General features: G+C 54.6%; 6 protein-coding genes across 6 annotated transcripts; 3 read left to right on the forward strand and 3 right to left on the reverse strand.

The window, feature by feature from the left end:
• Positions 1-739: 739 nt before the first annotated feature.
• MAM_08243 (putative protein family UPF0662) lies at positions 740-2,344 on the forward strand (the record flags this gene model as incomplete). The annotated part of the gene is made up of 5 exons (XM_040827041.1): positions 740-956; positions 1,024-1,427; positions 1,492-1,658; positions 1,721-2,120; positions 2,186-2,344. The coding sequence occupies 5 exons, from the start codon at positions 740-742 to the stop codon at positions 2,342-2,344; spliced, it is 1,347 nt and encodes a 448-aa protein (XP_040674949.1).
• A 465-nt stretch (positions 2,345-2,809) lies between these two features.
• On the reverse strand, positions 2,810-3,436 carry MAM_08244 (Dimeric alpha-beta barrel; the record flags this gene model as incomplete). Its single annotated transcript, XM_040827042.1, has 3 exons — positions 2,810-2,851; positions 2,920-3,208; positions 3,279-3,436. 3 exons carry the CDS (start codon positions 3,434-3,436, stop codon positions 2,810-2,812), a joined length of 489 nt encoding a protein of 162 aa, XP_040674950.1.
• Positions 3,437-4,358: 922 nt separating this feature from the next.
• MAM_08245 (Fps/Fes/Fer/CIP4-like protein) lies at positions 4,359-6,965 on the forward strand (the record flags this gene model as incomplete). Its single annotated transcript, XM_040827043.1, has 4 exons — positions 4,359-4,466; positions 4,523-4,734; positions 4,876-6,458; positions 6,580-6,965. The coding sequence occupies 4 exons, from the start codon at positions 4,359-4,361 to the stop codon at positions 6,963-6,965; spliced, it is 2,289 nt and encodes a 762-aa protein (XP_040674951.1).
• A 1,058-nt stretch (positions 6,966-8,023) lies between these two features.
• MAM_08246 (phosphoserine aminotransferase) lies at positions 8,024-9,872 on the reverse strand (the record flags this gene model as incomplete). Its single annotated transcript, XM_040827044.1, has 6 exons — positions 8,024-8,495; positions 8,554-8,997; positions 9,137-9,194; positions 9,287-9,458; positions 9,510-9,634; positions 9,758-9,872. 6 exons carry the CDS (start codon positions 9,870-9,872, stop codon positions 8,024-8,026), a joined length of 1,386 nt encoding a protein of 461 aa, XP_040674952.1.
• Positions 9,873-11,380: 1,508 nt separating this feature from the next.
• Positions 11,381-13,197, reverse strand: MAM_08247 (high-affinity nicotinic acid plasma membrane permease; the record flags this gene model as incomplete). Its single annotated transcript, XM_040827045.1, has 3 exons — positions 11,381-11,944; positions 11,997-12,881; positions 13,006-13,197. 3 exons carry the CDS (start codon positions 13,195-13,197, stop codon positions 11,381-11,383), a joined length of 1,641 nt encoding a protein of 546 aa, XP_040674953.1.
• Positions 13,198-18,153: 4,956 nt separating this feature from the next.
• MAM_08248 (Zinc finger, C2H2) lies at positions 18,154-19,184 on the forward strand (the record flags this gene model as incomplete). Its single annotated transcript, XM_040827046.1, has 2 exons — positions 18,154-18,605; positions 18,659-19,184. 2 exons carry the CDS (start codon positions 18,154-18,156, stop codon positions 19,182-19,184), a joined length of 978 nt encoding a protein of 325 aa, XP_040674954.1.
• Positions 19,185-19,736: the final 552 nt, after the last annotated feature.

Below are 19,736 nucleotides of genomic sequence, written 5' to 3' on the forward strand. Positions count from 1 at the left end.
CCAAAGCTCCCCTTTCCTAGGGTATATCCTCCCGATTCCACATGTTTGATACGGCCCCTTTGGGACTTTGAACGTGAATAAACTGGTGCGTGTCGCATGTCATCTTTGTTTGCCGAGACCGACCTCGATTGAGCCCGAATGCAGCGGGAGGCACACCCCACCAAGGGGCGCTGCTGCAGTTGCTGATTCGTCACATGTAACCGACTGTTAGTCACTACGTACCTAGGAACTTGGTAAGTGCTGTGCTTGAAGTGGATGGATGGATCATTGATGCTGTCACTGGCACCGCCAAACCACCTGAGCAGGTACATACATGTCGATGCAACTTAAATTACTACCCTGTCTTGTGCCTGTAATTCTCGCTTCAGGTACTCCGTACACGGATGTCCTTTTCTCATCCTCGTCTGCTTTGAGCCAATTCTACCCATCATTAGTTGTCTCATTCCAAACACCTGAGCCAGGCGGTGGCTTTTCATCTTCCCGTCGTCTTCCCTCCATGCAATAAGCTCCGATGTCCCCGCGCGGTGCCACTCAACTCACCCCAGCCAAGCAGCCACTGGTCGGCTCCGGAACACTGGGAACTCGAATCACGCATCCCACGCTTCGCATCTTGAGCTAGGTCCGAATACCTAGTGCAGTAGCTTTCCCTTGTCGGTTGATTTCCTCCCGTTGCCTCGCCAGACCTACATCGCGATCGGAACATCCGTGCGACAATTACGTACGGCATTCGTACACAAGGATGGACACGCCAGCCGTACCAGCGCCACGGGATTCCCGCGAACAGGCTATCCTCGCTCGTCTCTCCGTCATTCGAGACCAGCTATTACTTCTGAAGCAGGATCGAACTACATATATTCGCAGTCAAGATGTAATTCCGCTGTATGACCAGACCGTCGAGCAGGTCAAGGAGCTCAACGACGTTCGTGCCGAGATTGGCAACCACGAAGAAAACAGACGTAGGCGCCCGCAATCCCTGCGCCTCCCATGGGCCAGCAAAGGTCGCTAACTTGTCGTCGCGAGCAGTTGACAAGATCCTCGAGAGCTGCTTCCAACTGCTCTCCCTATTCTATCTCACCATCGGCCGAAACAACGAGGCCCCCGCGGCATACTCTCTCACGTCTACCATCAAGCGACTTCTCGACCATCTCACCGAGGCCGCTTTTTACTCGGCCAAGGATTTGGAGAGCATCAGGTCCACCCTAGAAGAGACGGCATCCGCCATCAGCCTGGCTCAAAGGACGGAGGAATCCAAAGCAAAGCACTCGCCATACCTGTTAACCCTGCTGTCAAAGAGAGTATCGCTGTGCCAGACCATGCTAGGCAATCTACGGAAGCGCTTGGAAAGCATTGGCGGCCCACTTCTTGCAACGCACGAGAAATTGATTTCTATTCTGCGGCAAATTTCATTGGCAAATACAAAGTCAAAGGTTAGTGCGCAAATTCGTGGGTACAATGGACTGAGCAGTCCAAGTCTAACTAACTCGTCGCCAGTTTTCGACTAGCGAAGTGCAAAAGCTCCGGAACCAGCTCCTGGAGGTCGGCAACAAGCGGAAAAACGGCAAGTTCGTGGCAGAGGACGGCGCCGTACCCCCAGGAGAGGCAGAAATAAGCGGACTATACGAGCGATGTGTCAAGTGGTCGGACCTCGTTCTTGAGAGGTAGATATGAAACGCCAAACACAGTCCTCGTGAATGCCGTGTTGAGGCTAACGGCTTTACAGAAGAGGAAACGTACATGAAGCATGGCGCCCGACATACGACACCCTGGTTGGAATCCGAAACGACCTGGAAAAGCTTTCCTTGACGCAGGCTTGGTCACTCAGAGAAACCGACTTGTACGACTTCCAGCGACAGCTCGACAAGATTGACGAGAGCAGGCAGAACGGCAACTTTTACGATGACAAGGGCAGGCCCGCGGATCTTTGGACCCAGCGAACAATGCTGTACTTGATTCGACGAAGCTATGCTTACATCTACTCCTTCATGCTCGCCTCTGAGCCGGTATCGGAGGCCTTGCTCCCCATCTACAACCAACTTCAGACGCTTAAACGATGCCTGGTCGAAGTCAAGAAGAACGGCGGCGTCACGTCAGTACGAGAGCTCTATCCGTACAGCATGAAGGTAACATGGTGTCGTGCCGATCGCGTCATATTCGCCGCAAGAAGTTGATGCTAACAGATGTGCAGCTCAACTCACTCGACGACATGCGGGTAGAGGGCAAGTTTGTCGTTAACGGAGACATTCCCGAAGGCCAAGGCAGCGTGTGTGAACTCCTCGCAGAATGCTTCGACCTGACTTATGAGATGCGGGTGGCAGCCGAGGAGAGCACCAATAGCGACGAGTAAAACGCTGATTGGCGCACCGCGGCTTGACTGAACGAGATGCGTCGAGTGGCTCGACTGTTATTGATACAAATGTAACAAAAAAAAGAAGAAAGTCAGGGATACACGCTTTGGGGGAAGTCATCAAGGAATGGTTTTGCGTAAGTACGAGTGGGCGGACCCGTCTGTTTATTTTGTTTATTTTCAGCTCCTGCGACTTTTGTTTTGTCGGCTTTTTAGAGCCCTAGGATGGGTACTGTCTGTCTGGAGTCCTTTTTTTTGCCCTGTTTTCCTCCTGTCCGTAGGTCAAGATTCCCGGCTTTTTCTCATTTCCCACAACGGGGCGGTTGCCAGCTGTGCTGGTGCCGCCGAAAGGCGAGAAGAGGCGGATAACATTGTTCTGTTAGCAAAGGTGGTAGGCGGTCTGGGTGCTTCACGAATTGATACCAGCGGGGTTTGATTCTTTAAGATTTCTACGTGTCTACACGACTATGGGTTTCTGAATGCACAGATGAAGGGGTAAATTTGGATCTGCAAGAGGTCGTTGGGTCAGTCGCGGTGTGAATCGGGGCACAGAGGATCAATTTCTCTCCCTTTACCTTTTCGACATCCCACACCCCTGACGTGGCGTAGATGTCCTTCTTCAACAGCTCGAGGACGGCCTCTTTGCTCTCCCCCTTGCACACGACGGTGCTCCCGAAGAAGTCAAAGTTGGCAGGGTTATCATCCGCCGGGACGTCGTTCAAGAGGGCACCTACCGCGCATGAGTACGAGTACTTGGCTGGGCACGTAGTTGGCTCGGGATTCCTCCCAGCAAAGGGCAGTGACGTACCGCCCATTTTCCAGTCCCCGGACTCGAGGTGAGGCGTCATGTTTTTGAAGTGTGTTCTGGCGGAGTAGGTATTATTACCGTTTTTTCAACCCTGTTGCTGGATCGGGGTGCGGGGGGAAGACGTACGGTCTGACTTGGAGGCGCTTCTCCCTGACGCCGGGCTTGTCGGGCAGGATGACGAGGAATTCGCGGACTTTGGGGGTGGACGAGGACATTGTGCGGACAGGCGATGGGAACTGGGGTCGGAGAAGGGTTCCTAGGGGACGCGAGAGGCGAGAGACCATTGCTGGGATGGGGGTTTTGCCGGAGGGGGACCAGGAGGAACAGGAGGAGTAGTCATATTCTGCAGGGACCGGAAACTGGTCACCGGTGCCAAGTAGTGGTGGCGGTCGGTTGCCGTCGCGAGGGTTTCCTACCAAGTAACCTAGCCAATGAATGATGAATGTGTCTGATGGCAGCGGGTGGCGGCGGCATAAGCAGTGTAACGTGTAGGCAGCACTTGCGTACCTCCAAGTGCCAGTTGGCCTCTTTTCGACAGAGTTCCGGATGGTAAAGGAAGAGATAGATTATTCGCCGCGTTTGCTTGAGAACCTGGCAGCTACAAGGCTTTGTTCAGCAGCTCGTAACACATTTGTTCTCGGCATATACAATCCCGAATGTGAATGTCTGGTACTTGGCTGGCGGGGACGCCATCAGGTCATGGCATGGGGTGAACTGTTTTTGTAATTTATTCATGGATTTGATTTTCTAAATTTAAAAAAAAATAAAATACATGGATGGACGCCATATTTTCCCCTTGTGCCTGCTGAGCAAGACGCTCGTTTCAAACAAGCTTCAGCTCATGTCACCTGTCAATCGAATCGAACAAAGGAGAGCTGTGTGTCGTGTCGTGTCGTGTCGGCGACGACGCCACGCGTCACGCTCCACGCCTGTACCTGATCGAGTACCCCACGCCTTGCTGCGCCTCGTGTGCCAGCCAGCCAAACGTCGGTACGTACTCCGCACTCGGAAGTCACTGGCCGAGCATCCGTAATAACTGGCTATTCGCAAAAGTACGGCCTCGTGCGTGCGCATCCATCCCACGCACCTCCACCAAATATCCCCTATCGACTCATCCTCCTGCTGGGCACACGCGACGGCCTCTAACCGCCCCCGAATGGATAGATTGCTTCGTCAGTGTATGATTGCAGCCGTCGTTCTTCCGTCATGGCCGAGGTGGAGGGTCTGCCCACCTTCGGGCCCGAGCTGAAGGCGAGTCCCCTCCTTGCACGTTGCGTCTTTGCATATTGGCTGACGGCCGACACCATCGCCAGCGTCGCGATGCCCCCCGCATATACTTGGACCAAGTTCGCATGCTAACCGTTTCCCAGGATGGCTTCAAGCCAGCAAGCGCCTGGGTTGGCCACGGCATTGCCTGGCTGGAAGATATCCAGCAGTTTTACCGCGACCGGTCTCTCATCGAGAAGGAATACGCCGCCAAGCTGAGTGCCCTTGCCAGGAAGTATTTTGAAAAGAAGAATAAGAAGTCGTCGCAGCTGAGTGTTGGTGACACGCCTACCATGACTCCTGGCTCGCTTGAGAGGTATGACGCCGCTGCGCGAGATGCTCCATCTTGCACCCTTTCGAATGGACTGCCCAAAGAAAAAGCAAAAAAAAAAAAAAAAAAAAAAGAAACTGCTGGGCCTGCTACCAAACATCATAAACGATATTAACACCCGCCCAGTGCTTCGCTCACCACGTGGTCTACTCAACTCAAAACCCTCGAGTCCAGAGCTGCCGAGCACGACAAATATGGCAGCCTCCTCGTCTCACAAGTCGCCGAGCCCCTCAAGTACTACGCCGCCCGCTTCGAAGAGCTGCGCAAGCGACACGTGGAATACGCCGACAAACTGGCGGCCGAGCGTGACGCATCCTACGGCGACCTGCGCAAGGTCAAGGCCAACTATGACTCCGTCTGTCACGAAGTTGAGACTCGCCGCAAGAAATCCGAGTCGCACCAGGACAAGGCCAAGGCCCAGAGTGCCTACCAACAGCAAATCTACGAAATGAACAATGCGAAAAACAGCTACATCATTGCCATCAACGTCACCAACAAGCACAAGGAAAAGTACTACCACGAATATGTCCCCGAGGCCATGGACAGTATACAGCATCTGCACGAGTTGCGGACCCTCAAGCTGAATGGGCTGTGGGACGCCGCCACTAAACTGGAGGGCACAATGCTGCGAGACAGCTTGGGCATGATGGATCACTTGGCACACGAGGTTGGCCGGAACCTGCCGCACCTGGACTCGCTGATGTACATGCGACACAACATGGGGTCTTTCCAGGAGCCCGCCGACAAGGAATTCGAGCCCAGTCCCGTATGGCACGACGATGCCATCATGGTGGTGGACGAGACGGCAAAGGTCTACCTGCGGAATGTGCTCAGCAAATCCAAATCACAGCTGGGCGAACTTCGGCGAGAGGTGGACAAGAAGCGGCGCGAGGTCGAAGCCGCAAAGAAGCTCAAGCAGCGGGTACGGGACGGGACCGAGAACAAGGACGAGGTGGAGGTGGTGCGGTCCCTGTTAGCCATGCAGGAAGAGCTTCACTCGTTGGACCGGCAGCGCCTGACGGCCGAGGTCGAAACCGGCACCATTACCGCCGTCGTGGGAGACGTGACGCTCGGAGCAAAGAGTCACAACTTCAAGTCGCAGACGTACAGAGTTCCGACCAACTGCGATCTCTGCGGCGAGCGCATCTGGGGGCTGAGCGCCAAGGGCTTCGACTGCCGAGACTGCGGCTACACCTGCCACAGCAAATGCCAGATGAAGGTTCCCGCAGACTGCCCCGGCGAGCAGAGCAAGGAGGAGCGCAAAAAGCTCAAGGCCGAGCGCCAGGAGGCCGCCAATCGTCTTGTGGTGCGGGATCCCGCGGCGCCCCTGCACGTCGCCGACGTCCCCGGCCTGACCAGGTCGAACACGATGAACTCGCTGAGCTCGCATTCCGCCAGGAGGTCGGTCTCGGGCTCAGTCGCAAAGACCGAAGTAGATGCCGGCGAGCCGCCTCTCGCACCGCGCCCGAGTCTCTCGCCCAACCTGCAGGGCAGCACCGCCAGCCCCTCCGCCGCCGCCGCAGGCACGCGTAAGAGGATGGCCGCTCCACCTCCGTCTTCGTACATCGGCGAAGCACCAGCAGGCGGGGTCAATGGCAACGGGAACAAGGAGGAGAAGAAGGGCAAGATGCTGTACGCGTTTGACGCCAGCGGTGACGGGGAGCTGTCGGTGGCGGAAGGCAGGGACGTGACTCTTCTCGAACCAGACGGTAAGTCTTGACCAAGGACTTGATTTATCTTACTTGTGAGCACAAACATGTGTCCTTTCCCCCACCCTTCTTCCTTTTTTTTTTCTTTCTCTACCCTCCAGTCTGTTAACAACCCACGCAGACGGGTCCGGCTGGGTAAAAGTGCGCGCCGGCTACAAAGAGGGCATGGTGCCGGCGTCATATGTCGACTTCACGGCGGCGCCGGCGGTCCCGACGGCCACACGGCCCGAGTCGACGTACTCGACGTCGACGACGTCGTCGGCGGCGCCGTCAACAGGACCGGGCGGCAAGAAGAAGGGCCCCGCGGTGGCCCCGCGCCGGGGAGCCAAGAAGCTCAAGTACGTGGAGGCGCTGTACGAGTACGCGGCGCAGAGCGCGGACGAGCACTCCATGGTTGGGGGGGAGCGGTTTGTACTCGTCAAGGAGGACCCCGGGGACGGCTGGGTCGAAGTCGAGAAGGCTGGTGTCACGGGAAGCGTGCCCGCGAGCTATGTCCAGGTGGTGTAGGCGGTTGGGAGACTTTTGGCCGGGAGCGCAGCGTGCATCTCAGTCTCAGATGGCTTGCGCTGGCTTTGTGTCGAAGTGCGCGGGATGGGGCGGAGAGCAGCATCCCCCGGCCGTCGAGGTTGAAAAAAAATGTACATTTACACTCTTTGCCTGTGGGCGTCTGCCTGTGCTGTGCTGTGCTGTGTGCGTGTGCGTGTGCGTGTGGGTGAGCGAGTGTCTGCGGCGACAATGGCTGACGGAGGAGGCACGCTCCAAGTCATCGGACTCGGACTCGGGCTCGGACTCGGCTGCCATGGTGGCGCCGGCCCTCCGCACAGACTGCACGGCTGCACGTACACGACTACACGGTGCCAGATGCCGTTCCGGGCGGGCCGCGGAGCCGCAATCGGCGTCTCTCCCCGACGGCGACGCGGCCTATGCGAGGGCACACCTGGACGAGGCACGGATTGAAGGAGGAACCAAACGAGGAAGAGGGTAGTCGGGAGAATAAGAAGAAGGGGAGAGAGTACCAAGCCCTACTCTCCTCAGAGGGGTTTATACACGCTTACGTGCAGCAGCAAGCGAGGCCAGTTGCTTGACACTGCGACAAGGAAAGCAACAGCCTTTTTTTTATTTAGCCTGTTGACCAGCTGTCTCGACCATCGACCCGCAATTTCTTCACCCCTGTTGCGTGTCCCTTCCATTTTGCAACTTCAAGGATAGAAACTTGCTGCTGTGACGGACATGGCGCTTACCCGCCGACACTTTGGGTTGAGCTTGCGTGTCCGGGACGGGAACGCTTTGGGTCGGTGCAGCATACATTTTGCGTGTGCACGTGGGAGCCATGAATCCTCTCCACCATCTACGATTGACGCGCTGTATCTTGCCAATAGACGCGACGAAGTCCCACGTGGCACGCGATACGCTACCTCGACGGCGGCCAAGCGTCCGAGCCCTGGATCCAACTGGCCGGCCCCAATGTCGGCGACCGCGGGGCGCGTGGCCCCAAAACAAACCATTTCTTCGTTTCTTCGTATACTGGCAGGCACTGCGTTTGGAATTTCAAACGACCCCGGGCTCTAGGACGTTGCGAAGGAGCGCATGAATTTGGCAAGCTTCTCTGCACCATCCAGGGAAACCGAATTGTAGTTGCTTGCTCGGATTCCTGCGCGACACTCAAAGGTTAGCACCACTCGGCCAGAACGAGATGAGACCGAGACAAGAGCAGGCAGAGGATTTGTCAAAAGCTCCGGGGGTTGCATACCGCCTAGCGAACGATGTCCCTTCAGCCCGGTCAAGCCCTGGGCAGCACTCTCTTCCAGAAAGGCCCTCTCAGCGGCGTCGACATCGCCACCTCTTGTGACCCTGAAGCAGATATTGACGCGTGACCGTACTGTCTTGTGAGGGATGACCTTGTAAATCTCGGGAAAGGCTTCGATGGCGTCATAAATAAGCTGGGCCTTTTTTTCCGTGACAGCCTGTTGTGCGTCAACCCTGTTGGGGTGGTACGTCCGCAAAAGCTTTTTCAGGACCTGGCCAATGACGTATACACTATTCATAAAAATCAATGTGAATTTCATATCAATAAATCATGTGAGTGATTACTTACTCAAAGATACTCAACGTATTGTAAAGGCTATTGTTCTTGGCAATAGTCTCATACTGGAATATAATAGGCGGCACGGGTAAAGCAAGGTGTCTCATCAAAGCCGGAGAAGGCTGAGATAATGTGGGTGGCAGGAAGCTCTTCCTGATGACCACGACGGTAACACCCGCCAATCCCAGGTTCTTCTGCGCGCCAAAGAAGATGGCTGAGAAGTTTTTCACTGGGATCTTTCTCGTGAGAATGTTCGAACTCATATCTGCGACAACAATCGGGCCCTTCCCGTCAGGTCCCGGCTCAAGGGACTTGGGAAATTGAGGAAATTCAACCCCGTCAACGGTCTCGTTGGAGCAGAAATAGACGAAAGCGGCGTCTTTGGATAGCTTCCAGTCACTCTCATCCGGGATTGTTCCAAACTTGCCGCCATTCGTCTTCCTGGCATCTGCCGCACTGGTGAGTGACAAAAGTCAGCGTACCAATCCGCCTTCTCTTTTCTTCTTTCGAATCATTTGTCAAACGCGCCACTTGTGCAAGGGTGATGCGAGGGACAAAATAAAAAAAACGCAAGGCAATTTGTGCTCTAACTCACATGTTTATGTGCGTTGGGCCCAAGAGCCGCTCGCCTTCAGCTGACGCTTTCTGCGACCCTAGTGAGAAAACGAGTTAGCCTGCCATTTTCTGAATCAAATCCTGCTTTACGGTTAAGAGTAAAGCGAAGCAGAGAGCTTGGCTATCATACAGCTGCCGGTAACAAGGTAATCGATCTTGAGGTCATTGTCCACGGCTTGCTTGAGCCGCTGAATCAACTCGGGATGGTCGGCGGGATCGCCTTGAATATCCCCAAAGATTTCTTTGTGCTTGCGGGCAACCCAGGCGCCTGCAAAGTTGTACGCTACCGCAGAGAATTGTCCCTAACAGCTTTAGGTCAAAACTGCTCATCTGGGATAGACGAAATCACGTACTGTGCCGCCGCCCTGCATGAAAAGGATCTCGTAGTCATCTGGAATATCAAGACAGGCGGCTAGATCAGCTTTGGCTTGATTTATAATATCACTTGCCAGAGGCGAACGGTGAGAATGCTCAGCGACTACACGAAGGAGACGAAAGATCAGTATCACTCATTCGAGATATCTGACGAAAGCCACCATTTCAGAATGCCTCTTGGGAGCACACTGAAAGGGAGAATGAGGGCCGCTTGGGAGCTCCATACCGCCTAGGCCGGTGGCATTGTAATCAAGAAGGGCCTTGGCAGCATCTTCGAGGACGTCAGTAGGTAAAGATGCTGGGCCGGCACCGAAGTGTGTAATATCTGATCTGGATGGCATGGCGCCTGATCTAGAGTCGAAGCTGTCGTTCAGACTTGTCGTAAAGGGCTTGCAATTTTTGCTACTTTTTGATGACGCCTGATCTAGACTCGAAGCTGTCGTTCAGAACGGGCGTAAAGTCTTGCAATTTATCGCTGCTTTTTGATTTTGGACTCGAGAAAGCCGATCTCGGAGGCGATCCGCACCAAGTGTGTGCGCGGGAAACAACGGCGCGATGCAAGCTTGCAGAAATGGCGGATGAGGCGACCTGCGAGGCGAATGGAGGCACCAGCCGAGAGCAGAGCGCAAGACCGAGACGTTGGAGAGGCGAGTCGTACGTTGAGGCGCCGCCTCCTTGGGACGGGACGTGCTGGAATAATCCGTACTTGTGTTGTCTCGGGGAAAACCCCATCTAACTCATCTGGCTGGCTGGCGCCTATTTGTGGAGTCCATCGACATGCCTCTTCACGTGATAACTCCACTGCTTCTTCATACTGAACGACTGAACGGGAGGTGATTGAACGGGCCGCCTCCAGATGGCCATCAAGGTCTTGGGCAATTCGGTGCAAGTCAAGGAAGTCAATCGGCATCTGAGTGGTATGCAGCCGTACTAACGTACTATTGAGTGCGAGCTTCCTGAGCGGGTGCACACTTTCGCGGGCCGGAGACGTAGCTCACGGGGTTAGGGTTAGGGTTATCGTGTCAGAGGCCCCCAAGTCTTTGCAAATGATATGTTCTTTGCCTTGTTGACTATGCATCGACTCTTGCTGGCGATGAAAGAGACTTGCAAAAAGGCACGACGAGGAGGAGAATAATTTAGTTGGGTGCTAACTTATATAGTAATGATGGTCTGTTGCATAAGCACGTCTGGGCTTGCCGCCGTGTTATGGCTGCATTTCATGGACGGAGGGTAATTTGCTTTAACAAGAAGTCGAGAATATGACAGGGCTCCAGGCTCCAGGCGATTTACATGAGCCATTCATGTAGTTGCTCATGTCATGCAAAGAGTGCCATTGTTTGTATGCGATATACACATCCTGATACGCATTCTCGCTCCCCAATTTCCACATCTCCTTCTACTAACAACATCTATTTCTCCACTCATGCAAATGAGCCCAAAAAGGCAAGAGAAATGCCCACGAGGTCCTTGACGATAGCGCTCCAGCATTGTCGTCAGTTCTAACCTCGGTCCAAACACGCCGTCCCAGCGATGGCGTAGAAGCACTGTCGCCGTCGAGGAATGGAACATCATGCTCGTCTGACAGCGGGTATAAACGCTGATGGGTATCATGATAGGAACAGTGTAGAGTAACAAGGTGGAACTTAAAGTGTGCCATGTAAAAAAAAGAAAAGAAAAAACAGAATCAAATGCCGGGATCATGGTACCAGTGTGGGCTGAGGGGCGTCATCATTAGCATCTCCAGTCCACAGGGCGTATCTCGAGAAAGGCAATGTTGGGTTACAGGGTTGAGCTCTGTTGCTGTTGAGAGAGGCTCTCGAAGAAGCCATTCATTTTTGCCCCGTGAGGGTCAACTTGGGTGAACCCACTTCGTCAATTTACCAAATCCACGTTGGTGTGCTTCTCGTCTGGCAGCTCCATCTTCGACTTCGTTGGATACGTCGTTGCGAAGCTTTGGACTCGACGAGCCTCCAAAAATTCGCACCAACACCGCCATGACTAATGCGCTCGCGATACTGAGGCCCAAGATTCCAATCATGGTCAGGTTGCTCTTCCGGAACTGGCGAGGGCCTTTGACCGCATCTTCTGGCCAACCTGCGTAGAGGGCATAGGTTGTTGTGATGCTACCCAAATTTCCTAAACCCGAAACTAGTGCCGTGGCTGCGGCTACTCCAACCTCACCGTGCCGACGCTGGAAGATCTCCGAGCTCCATGCCATGCAAATCGGCACCGTAGGGCCGAGACCGAAGCCTACCATGAGCAGGCCGCCATATCGAGCCCATCTGTTTCTGGCGAATGTGGTGACGAGTAGACCGGCAATCTGGATGCAGGCTGCACCAGAAAAGAAGAAGGCTCGCAGGCGGTGGAACCGATCCGACAGAGGCGTGACAATCACGATTGCGATGAGATCCATCTGTGCAGATTAGCATGTTGTTTCAAGGAAGGTGGTCAAGGGGCGGACTGACGACCCAAATAGGTGCAAACAGCAAGCTCACTGTGATTGCACTTGCCGTTGGCTGGGTCGCCGCGATGATGACTGAACCGTATAGTTGAGTGCCAATACCCACGCCAACAACGCCAAAGTACATGAGCGTGAGAGGCCACAGTCGCCAGTCCGAGAGAACGAGAGCAAGATGCTTCATAGTCCACGGTCTAGGGTGATAGACTCGGCGCAGGTCTTGATAATGAACCTCTGCATCATGTCCGGTGAGAGCCTCGGGAGACTGTGGAAACCAGCGGAGCCATTTCGTCGGTTGTCGCACTTGTCCGGGGGCCAGGGGACGATCAGGCAGCCACCAAAGCAGCGTGTAGCTCAACATAATACCGACTAACCCATATATTAAGAACATCCAGCGAAAGCCAACGAGGCCGGAAAGACCATCCATAAGCTGGAAGCCGGCGGATACAAGACCGACGACGGCAGCAGAGACCTGTGAGGCAGTAAAGTACATGCCGATTCTTTTGCCCGTCCGCGAGGGGGGATAGAACAGTGTCAAATAATAGGCCATGCCAGGCCACATACCGGCAATGACCATGCCCAGCAAGAAACGCAGCAGCTTTAGGCTCCATGCATTCTGAACCGCTGCAAAGCACGTCCCAACAAGACTAGTGGCAAAGACGATTCGGGCCATCCATACTCGCGGATTCAGTCTACTCATGACGAGGTTGGATGGAAGGTCGAAAATGACATAGGATACATAGAACAGCGCCAGAGCGGTTGACGTGTCTTTGGCTGTCAAGTGCAGGACCGACATTAGATCGTGCCCGACGCTGATGTTCATGGTCTGCGCAATGCCAATGTTGGAGCGGATTGCCGAGCACAGAAAGTAGAGTACCCAGAATGCTACATCCTGGTCAGCGGTAGTTTGATGAGTTGGATACGACGACCTACGTGGGATGATCCTCCAGTCGAGTTTCCTGGTCCAATTGTCACGGTCAGTATGCGGCATCCCCGCTTTCGAGATGGAGTATTACGGCGTAGTTTGGACTGGAGACTCCGTCGGCTGACCTGTACACTCGTTCGACTGTCTCGACATCATAACCGAGTTGATGCAAGTCGCCTCGCTCCTGGCGGAGTCCATCCGGCGAGCAGTCGTCAACAGCTTCACTGTCCGCTTCAGCTGCGTCGGCACGGTGGGCAGGCGACTCCGCCAGCAATGGAGCCATTGCGGCTGAGACCAAGCCAATTGATGCGGTAGCAGCCGTGCATCAAGATGCCGGGCGAGTAAGGCCGATTCTGGGTGGAGTAAAGCGCCAGATAATATTTGTAAAGGCGGCCAAATTGCAGCAAAAAAGTCTGTCTAGTCCGAACGATGGTGTGTAAGAGTGCTTGAGCTGAGAGAGAGAGCTGAGAGCTTCTCTGAGGTTTCTAATTGAGGGTCGAAATGGGTGGTGGGCAGGTGGGGCCCTGCTTTAAGCCGGGCTTGCCGACCTTGCTCGAGGAGTAGAATATCCAGTCGTGTACCAGAGTTTCAACACAAGATAAATATTCACCATGGTAAGTGCCTCTCTATCCACCCCAAAAGCACTCAAAATCCGTCGATTCGATTTCTTGGGCCTCTCTCGCTGGGTAAGGCTGATTCGCTCTAGACCGCGCGACATCAATGGCCGACACCGGAGCAATAAGCGGATTGGCGAGCGCCAACAGAAACCCGAACCGCCCCGATTTGACAAACAGTCCTACGGAGTAGCAAGCTTCAGAATCTCCGCCGCACTTTTGTCCGGCTTCTCCATATGGACCCAACGCCCAGCGCCGGGTACGAGCGTCGCGCCGCGCCAACACGCCGGCTCAACACTTAGGCCTTGCTGCATCGCCTCGAGCCGCCCGGGGACTTGATACGTGCCCCAGTCTGCCGTTGAGCCCAGAAACGTGCGTCGTGGGCATCTTGAGCTTCAGGCCAGCGAGACACGATAGATCCCGGGAGGTACGGGCATATTCTTGCTCGTAACCCTCAACATCTGCATCGGCGAGCCACGGCATGGCCTCGACTGAACTGCGAGGCTCTTCCAACACGCCCTGGGCGACACCTTCCCGCATCGTCTGGTCGGCACGCATGACATAGTAGTGCCGGCAGCACGGCCAGCTCGGCTGCTGTCCAAGACGCCAGTGGCCGGGGCGGAATCTCCCACTTGTAATGTTTGCGCGGCGGGTCAAGCCGAGCCAAGCGTGTATGCACATTGTCGTCTCTGTTCTGTGCCCAGCGGCGTTCTCTTTCAGCCGGCAGAGTTCCAACGGGCGTAGCTGGAATGCCTTTCCATGTGTGCGCCATCAAGAGCAGCGACCTGCACCACTGTCCTGTCTCATCAGGGCCGTGATCGAGGCCATGAACGCGCCGAGATCATGACCTACAAGCGTGTGAATCTTGGTGTAGCCCAGGGCGTGGACCGGCGACGACATCGCAAAAGGCAGCCAATGGCCGAATTGCCTCGCCGCTCATGACACTTGAGTCTGCAGTGTCAGCGCCAGTCGTACGAGAGGCTTGGAAAGTCAAGGAGCAGCAAGATCAGTGGCGGAAGACATCGGTTGCTAGGGCCGACATTTTGAGCAGGAAGCGATGCAAGAACATGGAATCTCCGTCCAACCGGCGATGCGTCAACGAATCGAGAGGTAACGCCATTTGACAGATCCCAGGGCGGAAGGGTAGCGGGATCCAGAACGAAGATGTAGATTCCGAGATAATGTACATTGGATCTGGAAACATTTAGAAGCTGCAAAAGGGAGACGAAGCCATGATTAGTCAAGACTCAATACATGTGAATCAACTCTTAGCATCAACCGCGGCAAGCTATGAAGTTCATAGCGCGGAGAACAACTTCCAGCTTACAACTCGATACCTATACAACCGGTCCGCGAACTCTTCACTCTTCTTCCTGCTTTTGAGATGGTACACTCGTGAAGCGATCAATAAATCGCTCTCGGCTCACGTAATGCTGGCTTCACTGAACGTTGTCATCCTCACCGTCCCTCAATGGAATTGCCGAGACAGCACACTACATACTAACGGTACGTCGCACTTCTTTCCCTCCTCGCCTCCGAGTGAAAGTCATTTAAAGTCCCAAAAAAGTCCAAAAGACATCATCGTGACGGTTTCCCAGCCGACCAAGACCTCAAACCTCGTCTGCAGTGCTCCCACCAACCCGACTTCAGCCGGCGGGCATGAGAGGGCGTCATGTTCTACTGGACGAGAACCTTGCCACGATCACGGTGTCTCGAGAGACGAACTGGCGTGTTCCATGACCCAAGGTGCTACAAAGGACGATGGTTGTGAACTAGGAGCGTAGCGCGGCCAAGGCCCAACCTGCAGGAATGCCCATCCCGGCAGCCACTGACCCAGACAGCAACAGAATTGTGCGACTTGACGACCAGCCGAATTTGATGCCATAACGTGCATCTCGCTCCGAGGTGCGCATGTTCCTGAACTTGAAAGCTGGGAGGTGGTCACCTCACTTTCGAGACCGTACTGAAAGAGGCTGGCATATGTGCGATGTGCAAGGCGGGAGGATGGATGGGGTGGGAAGAGTAAAGACTTGAGACACGAGTGCACTGGCATCCGCAGAAGAAAACCAGCGTGCTACGAGTAAGAAGTCCCCAGGAGACAAGTCTCTGCCCCCTCAACATCATAGGGAGAATGCAGCATCATGTGGTGTAGAGCCACAAGCCACGCTCACTGGCTCTGCAGAAACGTTGGTGCCTGGACGGCTGGCTTGCTTCACCACCAGCAGATATTTGTTAATACCCTTACACTGGGCCGGAACCAAGTGAATAGACTGGTCCAGGCCGGAAGAACATCTCAACGGGACGAAATCGAGTCGGCAGTGTTGCGTATCACTCAGGCCGATCGCGAGCATCTGCGCAGGTCCAACATAAACGCACAGAAGCGCCGGCCTCTCTCTTTACCGCTCAGACTACCCTACCCTTGATGTGAATACTGCCAAACAAGTATCCTTGGGTTGCCATGCCACCGGGAGGGCCGATATTTGGCTGGCGATTCATACGTGTCCTGTAGCAGCCATCTGTCTGTTGAGACCATCAACCGTAGCCAACTGGCGCGTCATCGAAGTGAAGCCTTCTCTATGCCTGATGGATCAAAAACGGCTAAAGGCGTTGAGTCATATGTTTTGAAACTGGTGGGCGAGACGGCTTCTCGGCCACTTAACCTCCACACTCGCTCATTGTAGTGCTCCAAGGCCATGCCATCTGCTGCTTGTCGCGACGTGGTAAGGAACGGGATGCTCCAGAAATGTGGTTGAAACACCACCACATCAATGCAGTGGCTAACTACATCATCTCTAATAATAGGGCGACGACAGTTCCAGGGCCAACGGATGTTCGTGTCCAATGGTACTCTTGCCAGCCACTTGGATGCGAAACTTGCGAACAATGCGGAGGACTGTCAGGCCGCATCAGGCAGGAACAAGTAAAAAACCGCATCTTTGTCCAGGTCGCGGGACATATTTCATTGGCATTTTAAGGACCTTGCTGCCTTGGACTCCCGCTACACCATTCTAGCTGGTACCGGATACCTTGGAGGCACTAGAAACTGGATTTGGGGCTCTCCGAGGGTGTCATTGCATCATGAGTATAGGAGCCATTATTCAATGGACATCTTTAGTACCTCATCTCACTAGGGAAGACAGAGGTGGTGCTTCTTGGTATCACCGCCAAGGGATTTCGTGCCAGTCAAGGTGTCGATAGGACGCAGCCAACGTCTCGTCCAGAACCAGTGCCGAAATATCGCGGGGTGATTCGAATTTGTAGAACTCACCTATTTCAAGTCGTCAGTAAGCCAAGCAGGCAGCGCCCCCAGCCCGGATGATGTTGCCGAGGAATGGTGCCTTCAGCCATGGTCTCAACAACCACTTTCACAACTTGTCACACCACCATCAGACGCCAACGCGGTCACATGGACCAAACGCATCAACGCACGCCATAAACGATGAACTGTACCATATAACGTGGCCCAGTAAGAGCTTATTGTTGACCCATATGAGAAGCCTCACGATGCAAGAAGTTGGCATTAGTTACAAGTCCTCTTTGCCTGAGCCTGCTCACCGCGATGACCCGGGCGGTGCGCGTGCCAAGAGTGACAGGCTCTGGCCCGTGAGGCCTTCCGAGCATTCCGCCTCGGCCCAACGGTTGGTACCTAGGTATTTGGCGGACTAGCCACGACGGGTTCCGTCAGTCACGGCTCGTGCCTGGCTGCTCGTCGCCACTGCAAGCTGCTGAGACGAGAAAGTGGCTCGATGGCTCGCTGCCAGGCGAACGAGTGGACTCAACAAAACCGACCACGGAACATGTATGGATAAGAAGGACCGAGTCGAAAGACGAGTGGCAATCGAGCAGGGCCGCGCAGGCTTGCCACCCCGAGGACTTCAGCCTTGGCCAGGGGTTAGATGTCAGTGAGTCAGATCAGGACGCACGGAAAGCGTGAAAGCCATACGTTGGTGTTGGTGGAGTCATATTCTGGGAGGTTGCCTGACCATGTCGAGAGCAGACTGGGAATAAATCATGGTTGCTCGCCTCTCTCGGGGGCTCGAGGGAGTCGAGTGAGAAGTTCAAGATGAGCCATCGCCATCACATGATCGCGAGACCACAAGTCGATGATATTTATAAAACCAGATCGCAATTTCCTGCGGTTGGACGCCACTCGAACTTGACTGCGACTGCGACTGCGACCGCGGCCGACTTGACAGTGCAAGGTCGAAAGACCCACTTTCAAGGATCACGTGACAGAACCTGACCATTTCAAGCTGGCTGGATTCTGGATTTCTGCCGAGGCGGATGCCGACGGGTTGACGCCTTCGTACCATATTTTTCAGGCCAGCAAAGCTCCCCAAACGGACGCTACTCCGTATTCGCTCCGTCGAGAACTGCATGATTTCTTGTCGTCAGGTGCCGGGAACTTGTACCAGAGGCAGGCGACGACTCCCGCGGGACCAACACCCCGTATCTGTCCTGATCGGTACGCTTCGCGACATCTCGCGCGACCGGCGCCGTCCCTTCTCAGCCCGCGCGGTCGGCCCGGTCCACGCGGTCGTATACTCCCGCCTCCCTTTCCGCACAAGGTGTTGTCGCGACACCCTCGGGCGACTTCACCTTCGACATATCGAGGAACGGCAGTCATGAGTGTCGCGTACGAGCCCAGGTCCTTCATTCATGAGGGAGCCTACCCCCCGATAGGGGACGAACACGACCATGGATCCGGCCAACGGTTTACAGACTCCGACGTCGCTGAACATCTCAGTCACTACACCTCTGATGCTGCGCTCTTGGGAGATGATCGAAGCATCATCGATGATGATGGCACTGGTGTGCAGGACGCTTCACGTCTGGATCTTGGCGCAACCGGATTCCCGTCGCCAATGCCAGCTCCGCTGCACGCCACATCAATACCTGAGCCCATGTCGGAGAGCAAAGATGCTTCACCAGGCATCGGATCACCGCCTTCGTCGCGAACAAAGTCAATCTCTAAACCCGACAGAGATGTAGCGAAGCAGCCCGACGGCAAGTTTCACTGCCCCTTGGATGAATGCAAGGAAGAGGTCCGCGCATTTTCACGCAAGTGCGAATGGAAGTAAGTTTTTTTATACGTCATGTCACCATGCCAGCGCCGCTAACGATGCGCAGCAAACACATGGACAAGCACGAACGGCCTTACCGATGTCCCGCACCTGGCTGCGAGAACCTCCCTGGCTTCACATATTCCGGAGGTTTGCTGAGACATGAGCGCGAGGTCCACGGCAAACACGGTGGTCCCAAGAATACCGTAAACTGCCCCCATCCAAATTGCAAGCGGCACACTGGCAAAGGTTTCTCAAGACAGGAGAACCTCAACGAGCACTTGCGACGGGTTCACACGAGTGGCGAGGTTTCGACGCCCCCGGCCGATTCAATAGCCTCGCCGGAAGACAACGAAAGCGAAAAATCTGGCATAAAGCGCAAGCGGCGCTCCAGCGGACAGGGGGATGAGCTCACAGAGCTTCGTGACGAGATCAAGCGAGTTCGTGAGGAAAACGAGAAGCTCAAGTCCGAGATGGAGCAACAATCACAACATTCCCTTGCCATGATGGCGCAGATTGCGGAACTACAAGACGCGCTGCGACACGGCTTGTCAACACACGCCTTGGGAGCCCCAACAGCACAGATGATTTAGGAATTGCACGATGAACCTGTTGCGCTTGATCTCACCGGACTCGGAAGGCAGTTTCACGGAACAAGTCCCAAGTTCTACCGTGCAAGTCCACAACAACTTCCCTAAAACAGGGGAGAAAGGGAAGAAGAAACGGCAACAAATGATGAATGCTTACGACAGCTCCAACCCCCCTCAAAACGAACATACGGAGCGTATAGACAGGTCCCACTCTCAACATTTGATATCAATTAGCATCCTCTCCCCTTCTCCGGCTGGCGGGACTACTCACCACCCCTGTCGAGGTCTATTATTTCTTTGTCATTTTTTTTTCCTTTTCCTTTTGCAGCACGGCTCGGCGTTCGGGAGAAAGGGTAGACACACAGATAAACATGGGATATGGTGGCATTTACAAGGAGGCAAATTTGTCGCCAAAGGAGCAAAGGCGCTGCAATAATACTTCTCTCCAACGACACAAGACTGTACGTTGTCAGGGTTCTTTGATCCCCGTTGATCCCCCCCCTCACCCAGTTTTAGTTGCCTGGCTTCTCTCTTTGAAAGCAAGCATCTGAAGCG

This window comes from Metarhizium album (genome assembly GCF_000804445.1).
Source record: "Metarhizium album ARSEF 1941 chromosome Unknown scaffold_48, whole genome shotgun sequence".
NCBI classification, from domain to species: Eukaryota; Fungi; Ascomycota; class Sordariomycetes; order Hypocreales; family Clavicipitaceae; genus Metarhizium; species Metarhizium album.